This window comes from Cololabis saira, chromosome 6 (genome assembly GCF_033807715.1).
Source record: "Cololabis saira isolate AMF1-May2022 chromosome 6, fColSai1.1, whole genome shotgun sequence".
NCBI classification, from domain to species: Eukaryota; Metazoa; Chordata; class Actinopteri; order Beloniformes; family Belonidae; genus Cololabis; species Cololabis saira.
This window is the reverse complement of record NC_084592.1, coordinates 47,894,362-47,907,795: the sequence shown is the minus strand read 5'-3', so window position 1 is coordinate 47,907,795 and position 13,434 is coordinate 47,894,362. Positions and strand designations below refer to the sequence as shown.

General features: G+C 41.4%; 1 protein-coding gene across 1 annotated transcript in view; it reads right to left on the bottom strand.

The window, feature by feature from the left end:
- Positions 1-10,182, bottom strand: part of LOC133446606 (NACHT, LRR and PYD domains-containing protein 12-like) — a 10,336-nt gene extending 154 nt beyond the window's left edge. Inside the window, exons 1-5 of the mRNA XM_061724677.1 lie at positions 10,136-10,182; positions 8,985-9,158; positions 6,597-6,773; positions 5,145-5,318; positions 1-1,991 (exon numbers count right to left, since the gene is read on the bottom strand). The exon at positions 1-1,991 is cut by the window's left edge and continues 154 nt beyond it. Coding sequence (XP_061580661.1) covers positions 1,973-1,991; positions 5,145-5,318; positions 6,597-6,773; positions 8,985-9,158; positions 10,136-10,158 — 567 coding nt within the window. The 5' untranslated portion in view covers positions 10,159-10,182 and the 3' untranslated portion in view covers positions 1-1,972. The remainder of the gene's footprint in view (positions 1,992-5,144; positions 5,319-6,596; positions 6,774-8,984; positions 9,159-10,135) is intronic.
- Positions 10,183-13,434: the final 3,252 nt, after the last annotated feature.

Here is a 13,434-nt window from a genome sequence, read left to right as displayed (position 1 = left end):
GTTCTGAGTTCTCTGGAATGAAATGCACACGTTAAATATGATCATTTACAGGATTTCTAACCTCAGAAACTCTAACCCAAATAAAATGGACTTGGTCTGTGACTTGAACCCGAGACAGGCAGGTACTTTATTGATCCTGGAGGAAATTTGGGGAGTCAGCAGCTCTCACGCAATAGAGACAAAGGTATTAAAAATAAGAAAATGGTCATGTTAGAAATAGAAATATAAAATTGCAAATGGAGAATCGGGATAAAAAATACAACAAAGTGAAAAAATAAATTGCTGTGATGTAAAAAGTAGGTTGAATTAACGTGAAGTGACAAAAACACTTAAACTGACACTGTCCACTAAAATGAAGAGAAATGAATTAAGAATGCACATGAATTAGACATGTCTAGTGATATTTAAACATTTAAATTCCCTCCAAAATGTTAACAGAGTGGCGTGAGGTCCAGATATGTGGTTTGTTATCTGAGGGCAGCACCATGCCATACAGGCTTCATTTGAATAAAACATTTAAAAAAAGGTAAATATAATTTGTATCGCAAACTCTGACATCATCATTTAAAAGAAAAATGCACATTATCTTTAATGTTTTGGCCTTAATCTCTTTAAACTGCCAACTTCCTGTTATTTCCATTGGCCTTTGATCCATAGATGGAAACTACAAACTAGTGAGCTTCACGGCTGTGATGAAGCCTTCAGTCCGACCATCATCTACCTCGCAGGTCTCTGACAACACAGCATCTAGTGTTGGGTCACTGTTCATGGCCGGTATCCAGAAGTCTGGACTTCCCTCCAGGGTCAGATATGATCATGGTTGAAATCCCTGCTGCTGCTGGTTTGATGCTGGTTTGGTGCTGGTTTGATGCTGAAGAGGCCAGGATGAAACAGAGGCAGCGTTATTCCTGGCAGGTCAGAGCAGGACCAGAGGACGGAGAGACGGTGGCTGGAATCCAGTCGTGTCATTTCATTTATTCTTTTTAACTTTATGGAGCAGCATGGGTTGTTAGATTCTCTTCACTGCTGGTACCCTTCAGCTCCGCAGAGGGAACCAGACAACGCTGACAAGCTCTTCGGGGGGGACAGATTCAACTGGTTTACCTGCTCCTCCCGACCTCACACCACTCCCTCATACCCTGCTGGGTGCATCGCCTCCCCCCAGGGTCATTAAAACACATCCAAACACACCTGTATTACAGTAGGTCATCCAAAGGCCATAACCCCCCCAGAACTCAGTAAACGGCTCCTCCACCATCTGGTACGCATCCATCATCCTCATTGACAATCCAATTAACACACCCGCCCCATTCCTACATCAACAAGGATACTGAAAAGCATGGAAATCCTCACATTTTAAACGCTATAATAAGAGATCAGAGTCCATTTCAACTATCAATCAACAAGTGTTGAACATTTGTGTTGATGTGTTTTAATTCCACAGATCTCTTCTGTCTCTCTCTTCATCAGTGAGAGAAACTTTAAAAACCTGACGAAGCTGAAAACACGACAACAACAAAAGGAAAACTTGGAATGAAACGGAAACTTGTAAATACAAAGAAAACACCAGGGGAGCCACGTGACTCGGTGGGGGAGATGGCTGCTGTGCTGAGTAGCTCCGCCACGGCAGCGTAGACATTTATCCGTCAGTAAATTTGTAGTACGCACCTCCGTACTAGAATTCATCTAGAATTTAGACAAAGTGCTTGCTTGTCGAAGGAACCTCAAGTTCAAATTAAATGCTACATTTTGATGTACTGTTTTTTAACAAGAATATAATAACAATAAAGGCTTTTTTACATAACATGAAATACATGAATATATGAGAAGTTTGTGGAATGCTGGAATTCAGAAACTTTGTACATCTTCATCTTCATCTTCATCATCATCACGATCCAGTCAGAGTCTGTCCACACAAACTGGTGCTGCTTCAACCTCTGAGGAAGATCAGGACACGACTCATCCGTCCTGGTCACTCTGTCTCTCTCCATCTGTAGAGGGAAGAAGAAAGAAGAGAGCAGATAAAGGAGTGTTTGCAGAGATCCCTCCATCAGCTGTAGAGGGAAGAAGAAAGAAGAGAGCAGATAAAGGAGTGTTTGCAGAGATCCCTCCATCAGCACATCCAGGACTTCAGAGTTCAGAGCTGCAGTGGAGCAGCTGTGTGTCTGAACATCCTGGAAGGCTGTCAGCTGGAATACACCTTTATTTCTGGACACGTGAACACCAAGGCAAGGCAAGGCAAGGCAAATGTATTTATATAGCACAATTCAACACAAGGTAATTCAAAGTGCTTTACATTGACATTAAAAGCGGCAAGACATAATAACAAATAGGTAAGAATAAGAAAAGAAGTAAAATAATAAAAAGCACAAGCTGTTAAAAAAAAAGAAAAAAAAGACAGGTTTAATTTAAGAGTACACTTCCGTAAACAGTAATGTTTTTAGGCCTGATTTAAAGGGGCTGACAGTTGGAGCAGACCTCAGGTCTACAGGAAGTTTGTTCCACCGGTGAGGAGCAGAATAACTGAACGCTGCCTCACCTTGCTTGGTTCTGGTTCTTGGGAACCACAACAAACCAGATCCAGAAGACCTAAGGGGTCTGGGAGCTTCATAGGGAACTAACAGATCAAGTATGTATTTTGGTCCAAGACCATTCAATGCTTTGTAGACCAGCAGTAAGATTTTAAACTCTATCCTTTGACTCACTGGAAGCCAGTGTAGTGATTTCATGACCGGTGTGATATGGTCCAGTTTCCTGGTGTTTGTAAGGACTCTGGCAGCAGCGTTCTGAATCAGCTGCAGCTGCCTGATAGATTTCTTGTTAAGGTCTGTAAAGATGCCATTGCAATAATCCAACCTACTGAAAATGAATGCATGAATACGTTTTTCCATGTCTTGTTTGGACAGAATACCCCTAATTCTAGCAATGTTTTTTAGGTGGTAATAGGCAGATTTAGTGAGAAACTTTAGATGGCTGTTGAAGTTCAGGTCTGAGTCAATAATTACACCAATATTTCTGGTTGATTTGTAGCTGTCAATGACATGGAGGCAAGGTGAGCGCTGATCTTTTCCCTTTCATTTTTAGGGCCAAAAATGATCACCTCTGTCTTTTCTGCATTTAGCTGGAGAAAATTCTGGCACATCCACTCATTGATTTGGTGAATACAGTTACTCAATGAGATCAGGGGACTGTAGTCATGTGGTGACACTGAAATATAAAGCTGTGTGTCATCCGCATAAGTATGGTAGGAAATGTTGTGATGTTCCATAATCTGAGCTAGGGGTAGCATATAGATGTTGAATAGAAGCGGTCCGAGTATAGACCCTTGAGGAACCCCACATGTGATCTTGGTTCTCTCAGACTCATGGTTTCCTATTGACACAAAGAAGGCCCTATCAAGCAAGTAAGATTTAAACCATTGAAGCACAGTGCCGGTAAGTCCCACCCACTTTTCCAGTCTGCTGAGAAGAATGTTATGATCAACTGTGTCGAATGCAGCACTCAGATCCAATAATACCAGAACAGAGGATTTGCCTGCATCATTATTCAGATGAATATCATTTAGGACTTTGATGAGTACAGTCTCAGTGCTGTGGTGTGGCCGAAATCCAGACTGAAATACATTAAAGAGGTTGTTTTGCATCATAAAAGCATGGATTTGCTGAAAGACCACCTTTTCAATGATCTTCCCTAAAAATGGCAGATTTGATATTGGCCTATAGTTACTAAGTGTTGTAGCATCCAGATTTGATTTTTTTAGAAGAGGTTTTATTACTGCAGTTTTCAACGCCTGGGGAAACTGGCCTGTTTGAAGAGAAGTATTCATTATCTGCAATACATCCGGCACTATGCAGTTAAAAACTGTTTAAAAAAAGTTTGAAGGCAGAATATCAAGACAGCATGTTGTGGGCTTTAATTTTGAAACTGTTTCCGTTAGCGTTGTATTATCTAATATGCTGAACTGTCCAAGCTTTACTACAAGATAGGAAGGCCAGAGTGTTATCATTCCTGAGGTGGAGCACATTGTTTGTCTTATCTGTAATATATTGTTTGTGAAAAAGTCAGCAAAGTCATTAGAGGTCTTTTTTGATATCAGTTCAAGTGGGATTGAGGCTGCAGGGTTTGTCAGTCTTTCTACCACAGAAAACAATGCGCAAGTATTATTACTGTTTCCATTGATAATCTCTGAAAAATATGATTGCCTTGCATTCTTCAGTTTCTGGTTATAGTTGCGAAGACTCTCTTTATAACTGTTGTAATATACCTGAAGTTTGTTCTTGCGCCACTTGCGTTCTGCTTGTCTACATTTCCTTCTCTGTTCTTTAACTAGTGTGGCGTTTCTCCAGGGTGACCTTTTCCTCCCGGACAGAACTTTGGTCTTAATTGGGGCGATAGAATCAATAACAGCCATAACATTGGAACTGAAACTGTTAACAAGGTCATCAACTAGAACTGAGGAAAGGGTTGTTGATGGTGTAAAACCCTGGGTGAATAATGCACAGGTGTTATCATTTATATAACGCTTTCTGATTACCTCTGCTTCACCTTTCATAGGATTGGCAACAGTGGTCATTTTAAACAAAACACAGTAGTGATCACACAGAGCAACATCGTTCACCACAACCTCTGAGATATTAAGACCCTTGGAAATAATTAAATCTAAAACATGTCCTCGGTTATGCGTTGAATCTTTGACATGCTGGGAAAACCCAAAATTATCCAGAATATTTAAAAGTTCCTGAGCACATCCATCTTTGGGATTATCAACATGAATGTTAAAATCACCCACTAAAACAACACAGTCAAAATCCATGCACATAATTGACAGTAGTTTGGCAAACTCATCAAAGAACCTTGCATCATATTTGGGTGGTCTGTAGATGGTCACTAAGATTGCTCGACAGGGGGATTTTAATTGAATGGCACAACACTGGTCCACAACCAACACCTGGATTATCTGATTGGCTGACTGCTGTCTCTGTCTTTCTGTCCAATCCTGCAGCCTGTCATCATCCTCCTCTCACAGCTTCATGAGGAAAACAGCTGCTGAGAAGCTGCAGCTTCACTGGAAACACTGATCTTTGTTTTGATACCAACTGGTTTTAGTGCTGGAAGCAGCAGAACCGAATCCAACCTCCACTGACCTGAGAGTCTGCAGCTGGTAGTCTGGACTCTCCACCAGATCAGAAAGCTGCTTCACATCTGAATCATGCATGTAGTTGAACCTCAGGTACAGATGTTTCAGATGGGAGGGGTTGGACTTCAGAGCTGAGGCCAGAGAAGAACAGCTGATCCCTGACAACCCGCACCACTGCAATCTGAATAAAGAATTAAAGATACATTACAATTCATCATCATCATCATCATCATCATCATCATCAGCATCATCATCATCATCATCATCATTTTACATGCTCCATACAGAGTAGAATTAGAAAGGTGATGGACTTTATGAAGTCTGATATTCATATTGATGTCAAACATGTGATCAATAGTCTGCGTATATTTCTCTTCAGTATTATTGACTTGATGATCAGAAAAGTCTGAGTTTGAGCTGAGCCAAATACTCGTCTAAATATGGAAACTAATTGATGCTCCAGGCTTTAATGTAGTCTTTATTGGCAGAAACATTTTTGGTAGAATTTGAATTCAAATATCAGTCTTTCTGTGTAAATATTAAATGCAGGTAAAAGTTTATTGAAGCTGAGTTTTGATGTTAAAATTTGAACTTGGAACTCCATGTTTTTAAGGAGACATTTCTTCATCAATCAGTACATATTTGTCTGTTTAGGAGTTTTTTCAAACATTTTCTCTGAAAAAGTTGATTGAGTGACGACATAGTTTCAACACAATGTTTCTGATGTTCTTGTTGGATGTTTTGTTGCTGATGAAGGAAACTCATCGTCTAGACAGCAGCTTTATTTCAGTTTACTTACTTCAACATGCATGTATTTATATTTCATTTTACACACTGAAAATCATAAAAAGTAATAATTTGTTGCACCTTATGTCTTGATGTCACCTGGATGAAATGATCTTAACAGTTATATTGAGGAATAATATTAAAAAAACATAGCAAAATATGTTTTTCCATGTTGAGAGTTTTATATTTAGTAAACTTGTATTTGTTGAAATGAAATGTAATGTTAGTCAAAGGAAGCCAACGTTGGTTTGACTGATTTCAGCCACAGCAAGAAGTTAATTATTAAATGAGCTCTATAACTCATATATTGGACGACTACACATTCAGTCTGTCCACTATTGTCTGTTGACTCTCTAAGTTTATTAACAGCATCTGGATGACATTTCTGAACGTATTAGCTGTTAAGTTAATTAATTTTTCCGAAGATGTTTTATTCCAGGTTCAGACACATCTCTGGTTCTTCATTTGTTCCTGTCTGACACATTCAAATGTTTAGTTTTATGTAATAAATCAGAAGAGGAAGTTTAAGATGAAACTAAAGCAGAGAAGAAGAACTCAGAGCAGTCAGATGGTCAGTGTGGATCAGCAGGAGATCAGCCTGATGTCTGCAGGTTAGTGTCAACACAACTTTCACATCAGATTCATCTGAACACACAACTAAAACATGTCTGACCTCAGAGTCTCCAGTCTGCAGTCTGGACTCTCCAGAAATCCACTCAGATGTTTCACTACTGAATCCTGCAGGTTGTAGTTCCAGCTCAGGTCCAGAAGTTTCAGATGGGAGGGGTTGGACTTCAGAGCTGAGACCAGAGAAGAACAGCTGATCTCTGACAACCTGCAGTCAACCAACCTGAATAAAGAAACAGGGAAATAAAAATCTAATCAGATGTTTTTTTTCTTTACATCAGTTCAGCTGACATGAAGATGTGGTTTCTGACGGAGACGTTACAACATTTAGGTTAATTTCCCAGTCGCTGACTGGATGTTACCTCATTTATACATCATCTCATATTCCATCTGCTTTGTCATCAATTAACTTATGTTGATCAATTTTAATGCTTTGTCAGCAGTTTATGAAAATTGCCCCATCCTTCCTGAAAATCCAGTGAACTACATAAAGTTCTAGAAACTCCCTGCCTTTAATTTCGTTGTGCCCTCTGTAATGACAATAAAAAGTCTGAATCGGAATCTGAAAAGAGATGAAAGTTCATGAAGGCATGTTGTCCTTGAACCAGGTCCTGTTCTTTGTCCTCGACTGAACGTCTCCGTCCTCGTCTGAACATCTCCGTCCTCGTCTGAACGTCTGCGTCCTCGTCTGACCTCAGCAGCTTCTTTCGGATCTGTCTGGTTCTGTCCGACAGTCAGGACCATGTGAATGTTCTAACAGAACGGACTGATACTCGGATCACAGCAGGTTTGTGTCCAAATGAAAAGTGACTGAATGATGATGAAGCAGCAGGAAGTTGAGACGATAAACACACCTGAACCATCGATCAGAGGAGTGGACTATGGAGCAAGTTCAACACGGCCAGACTTTCAGAAGCTGCACCGACAAAAGCTGAACTAGAATCAGAACTCCTGGAGGTCCTGATGGTGCTTGTAAACTTCCTGTGTTAAGCAGCTTTTCCTCTTCACTCTTGAACAGTTAGAACATGAACCCTCAGCTGAGACCAGCTCAGTCGTTCATCCAACAGTCAGTTCGTTTACATGCACATCTGAATCCAGCTGTTGGCAACAACCTAGCTAAAGATTAAACTGGAGGTTCAGAAAAAATATAAATGCACGAGAAGACAATTGATTATTGAGTGAGGTGCGTTCGACTCCGGGACACTAGGTGGCGCCACATACACTTTCTTGTTGGCATTCTTCCGGTACAATTAGTAAACAAGCGTGAAGGAGGACAACATGCAAAAAAATGTACGCTAACGATGCAGCAGCTCTGTTGTGTTGTTGTGACTGTTATTATTCCTGCGGCTCGTCACTTCCTGAAGGGGGAGCCCCGGGTCAGTCAGTAGCTCGGCTAAGTGTGGGTTGTGTATACATGCCAAAAAATAACTCGATTTGGACACATTATCTGGCACCAAAAGCTCAATCTCAAGAGCTTCAGTTCGGTTCGTCTACAGCCCGGCTAAGGTGTACACATTTAAAAATTCGATATAGGTCGGATTAAGACAACAATTCGACTTTCTGTTCTTTTGCATGTAAACGTTCTGACTGAATTCTGGTCAAAAGTTCTGGCTTCAGATTAATAATCAATGACAGATAAATGTTTTCATCAGTTAAATGGGGCGGCAGTAGCTCAGGTGGTAGAGCGGGTCGTCCAATGATCGGAAGGTCAGCGGTTCGATTCCCGCTCTATCCCAGTTTGCTGTTGTAGTGTCCTTGGGCAAGACACCTTACCCACCTTGCTCAGTGTGAATGTGTATGAATGTGTATGAATGTTGGTGGTGGTCGGAGGGGCCGTTAGGCGCGATATGGCAGTCACGCTTCCGTCAGTCTCCCCCAGGGCAGCTCTGGCTACAAACGTAGCTACCACCACCAGTGAGGATGTTTATGAATGAATAATGATCTCTGTAAAGCTCTGGGTGCCTTGAAGGGCGCTATATAAAGTCATTATTATTACTATTGTTAAATGTCATCAGATCAACACGATATTCTGATTTCAGTTTTTCAGGAAGGGAGGGGGGCAGCTGATCCAGCGGATCCAGCTGTTGAAACTACTGATGGAAGATATCTCAGAAGCCAGAAAAGTCTGTTAGAAAATCACATTTGAGCTGATTCATCTTCTTGTCTGATCTAAACTGGTTTCTCTTCCAGTTTACAACCTGAGAAGAGTTGGATAAAAAACTAACAAAAACATAACAAATAAAATAAAATGATTTTTCTGAGGGGTTTTAAATGAATTCTTCAGATGTTCAGCCAGAATATTTACAAAAGACACTAAATATAAGAGATTTTTTATGTTCATTTTTTTTTCTTAAATGTTTGTGATTAAAATTATTTAGTTACATCTTTGGAGAATTAAAACTGGATGAATGTAGAAACATCTCCATGAACTGACCTGAGAGTCTCCAGTCTACAGTTTGGACTCTTTAGTCCATCAGACAGAAGCTTCACTCCTGAATCCTGCAGGTAGCTCTTATACAGGTCCAGTTTTGTCAGATGGGAGGGGTCGGACTTCAGAGCGGACGCAATGACTTCATAGTGAGTCTTTAAGAGTTTGCACTCACCAAGCCTGTGATGAGAGAATGATGTCAGTTCTAATAAAATCTGTTATAAACAAACTGATGACAAAACAGACAGACGTCTCATCTGCGACATCTGCAGATGAAGGAGGGAACATAGCGTTACATTCAGGCTCCAATAATGTCAGTCATCTGATCCCCCAGTCAAAATGAAAACATCTGATTTAGGAAAAAAACATAGAAAGTTGTAGGTGGTGTCATTTCTGATATGCTTATGGGGGGCGGTGGCCAAGAGTGCAAGGGCCCGTTCATCACTGCTTGCAGCTTTAATTAGGGCCCTAGCACTTCCAGTGCAAAAGCCCTATTGTATCTGTAGGAATTTTTTTCTCTCTCTCTCTCTCTCTCTCTCTCTCTCTCTCTCTCTCTCTCTCTCTCTCTCTCTCTCTCTCTCTCTCTCTCTCTTTCTTTCTTTCTTATTTTTCTGACGAAAGGAGGGCCTTTTTGCCCCCCTAAACGTGCCCCAAAAGTCACCAAACTTTGTACGCATTAAGCACAATTTATGCCATTCCTTCAGCAGTTAATACGGCCTGAACCGTAACGTGCACCCAGGTGTGTTATACATCAAAATGTGTGTCTCCATCCTGCAACGACGCGCATTACTTTTCTCAGTCAAAAGCATTACCGTGGCGACGATAGATGCCAAAAAGTGTGCCCCTCCTTCATCTGATTGGTCCATATTTAATAGTTCCTATTTTCTACCATAACTTTTGAATGGTTCGACGTAAAGACTCGTGGGTGGTGTCATCTGACTCCGTTTTGAGTATTTGACACATACACACCTAAGTGCCTAACTTTTACTACACAAGTATTTGAAATATGAACCTCTGGTTGAGTTGAGGTGACCCAGAATAAACAAACACATCTGACTATAAAAGTTCTCATTTTGACGACATAAAACAATATTAGGAAGGAACTAAACTGTTAATCTACACAGACTGATTGTGTTATTGATCACATCGGGACTCACCGAACTTCGCTGCGCTCCTTCATAGCTGAGATCAGACTCTGTTTAAGCCCTTCTGTTGAGTCGCGCTTCTTCATGCGTAACTGAATCAGAACCTCCTCTGAAAATATGAATCAACAATAACAATAAAAACAGAAACACTAATGAAACTGACCCGAAAAAATAATAATAATATGACTGTTGGGACGTATTAAACTAAAGTGTGACCTGTAATTAACATCAGAAGTGTCTTCAATCTTTAATCAGTCAGTCTGAATGTTTAAATGGTTAAAAGTGCTGACTGCTGTTTGGTGTCATGGTGTTCAAACGCTGAACATGGAGCAGACATTTCTTATATATACTGTATATTCACACTCGCAGAAATCCATATGTATGATTAAGTCAATGCCTAATGTATTGATCTTTTTTTTTTTTTAAAGAATTAAGCAGGAGCACACGGAGGCCTCACATCAAGCACTGGAAAATCTGAAACAAAAACCACAAACGAAACACAAAACCGACACGGAGCCGACCAAAACACGAGCAGCAATCGACCCAAATCTCGAGATCTGATCACGGTCTGAGCTAAGCTACCGCTAACTAACCCCAAAACCTACAGAGCAAGCATGCAGGTTAACAAGCCAGTGTGTATATCTATGTGTGTGTATGCGTGTATGTATATGACTATGTGTGTGTGTGTGTGTGTGTGTGTGTATGTAAATGTATACGTGTGTGTGTATGTCTGTGTGGCTATTTGTGTGTGTATGTACTGTATATGTTTCTGTGGCTGTGTATGTGTGTGTGTGGCTATGTGTGTGTATGTGTGTGAATATGAGTATGACTTAAGTGGCTGTATGTGTGTGTGTACACGTGTATATATATGTGTGGCTATGTGTGTGTGTGTGTGTGTGTGTATGTGTAGCTATGTGTGTGTATGTGTACATGTATGAATACATACATGTATATATGTGTATAGTGCTTGAGTGAGTGTCTGTGTATATGTCTATGTGGCTATGTGTATGTATGTGTGTGGGTATGGGAGTGGGTATGGGAGTGTGTGTGTGTGTGTGTGTGTGTGTGTGTGTGTGTGTGTGTGTGTGTGTGTGTGTGTGTGTGTGTGTGTGTGTGTGTGTGTGTGTGTGTGTGTGTGTGTATGTGTGTGTCCGTAAAAATCCTATCAAAGCTCCACCTGAAGTGTATCTATAGTGGGGGAGGGGGGGGAGCAAGTTGACAATGATCCCAATGACAATGATGTTTGATTTTGAAAAGTGGGGGGGACATGTCCCCCCTGTCCCCAGTGCGCCGTGGCACTCACGGGCAGCAACGGCGTGCTGCCACTCACTCGCTTTATTTTATACTATTTATATACTTTTTCTACTTTTACTGTGACCACCAAATAATGTCGTTTTCCTGTCCTCCACCTCATTCACAACATCTCGATCTCAGTCTCCGTGAAATTTAGTGGCACGGTTGCTCGACACGTCTCATTCATCCTGACGCAAACAGGCTGCAGGAAGCCACTGCGCATGCTCAGTAGGCTCATTCATCTGCAAATACTACTTTGCATTGCCCCTTTATGGTATGAAATGGGCATGTAGAGGGCGGAATATGAGGCGAATTCACCTGCACAACCTTCCAGCTGGACTGTGTTTTATAAAGCGAACATTGCATTGCATTATAAATCCGGCTTTTTTTTTGCGCCCGCTATTTTCGGCTTTTGGCAATCCTGCGCACTCTTTTATAAATGAGGCCCCTGGGCTTTGCTCCCTCTACCAACCCTGGGAGGGCCCTGCACTGAGCTCAGGTCTCCTCCTTAACCTGAGGAGGCAGGGTTGCCAGGGTTGCCGGTTGGCCAGAGGGAGCAGTAGAGCCCAGGACTGTGTGCATGTTTTTGTGAGGGAAGCTCACATTAGCTACCCAAGGGAACACGGGGAGAACATGCAAACTCCACACAGAAAGACCTTTCACCAACACCACCCAGGATGAGGGTTGAGGGTTCCAACCCCACCCAGGGTGAGGGTTGAGGGTTCCAACCCCGCCCAGGGTGAGGGTTCCAACCCAGAGTGTGGGTACTGAAGTCATGGGGGAACTAACACGCACTTCAGCGCCCACAGCGTCCCCGGCGGGAATCGAACCCAGGACCTTCTTGCTGTCTACCTTTAATGTATTGATCTTGACGATGTCCCGTCTTCTCTCAGTAGATTGACGGCACAGATTCGACTCATTTCAGAATTGCAACCAAACAAAAAGAAACAAAAAGAGGAACTGAGGAAGACGGTTCAGACACAGAGATGGTTTTAGAAATGATGGTGAGAAGAGAAAAGTTTAACTGAGAAAACTGATTGTATCCTTGTCAGAGATTTTAATTTCTTATTTACAAATTCTGTGCTTTTATTTTCAGATTTTGAGGTTAATTCACGTATCTGGCGTTGAGTTGACAACAGAAGTGATGAGGAGGGACCGTGCGTTCTCTCATTTCTTTCGTGAGGGTAGATCAACTCACTTGGTGCAGCTGTACTGCCCCCGTTTTATTGGAGTATGAATTTAATTCTGGCTTCATATTACACATCGCTCCTTTAACAAAGGCAGGAAAGTACGACCGCGATCAAAGACATCACTAACAAACATCTGGAACTTATTGCTCTGGACAACCAGCCTTTTACAGCTGTTACAGATGTTGGGTTTTACAGATCTGTGAACTAGATTGAACCTCATGACACAATACCCAGTTGGTGTTTCCAGGCGTGGCGTTACCTGAAAAACTTCATTCAAAGTACCGGCATATCAGATATCAGCAAATACTCAATATCCTGCATCCTTCGTAATTACACACACAAATCATGAAACAATATTTTTACCTTTATATCTTTTATTCCTGCTCCTCCTTTTCCTGTATTTGTAACCAACGACTCCAGTAACCAAGACCACCAGCAGCACACCCACCACCACTCCTACAATAACTCCAGTCCAATCTGCAACAGAAAAACACAACAAGAATTAAAATGACCGTTTCTGTGTTTTTGATGTCAGTGATTTGAACCCGAGTCTCAACAGATCACAGCACACATGAACCTTCACAACTCTCTGTTACTGTTTGTAGGTGCAGTTTCTTGAATCTGCTTTATTGATTTATGACCAGTTCTTGAGCTAAAGTCAGTGACACAGGAGTTCTTTGAATGTTTCCACTATTTACTAAAACAAATAATTCAGAATAATTTAGCAACATTAAAAGTCTCCATCTATAGCAGGAAATGGATGCAGTTGTGGGATTCACGGTCAAAGACTGTTGCTCTGACGATCTACGTCACCGACAACTTACTGCT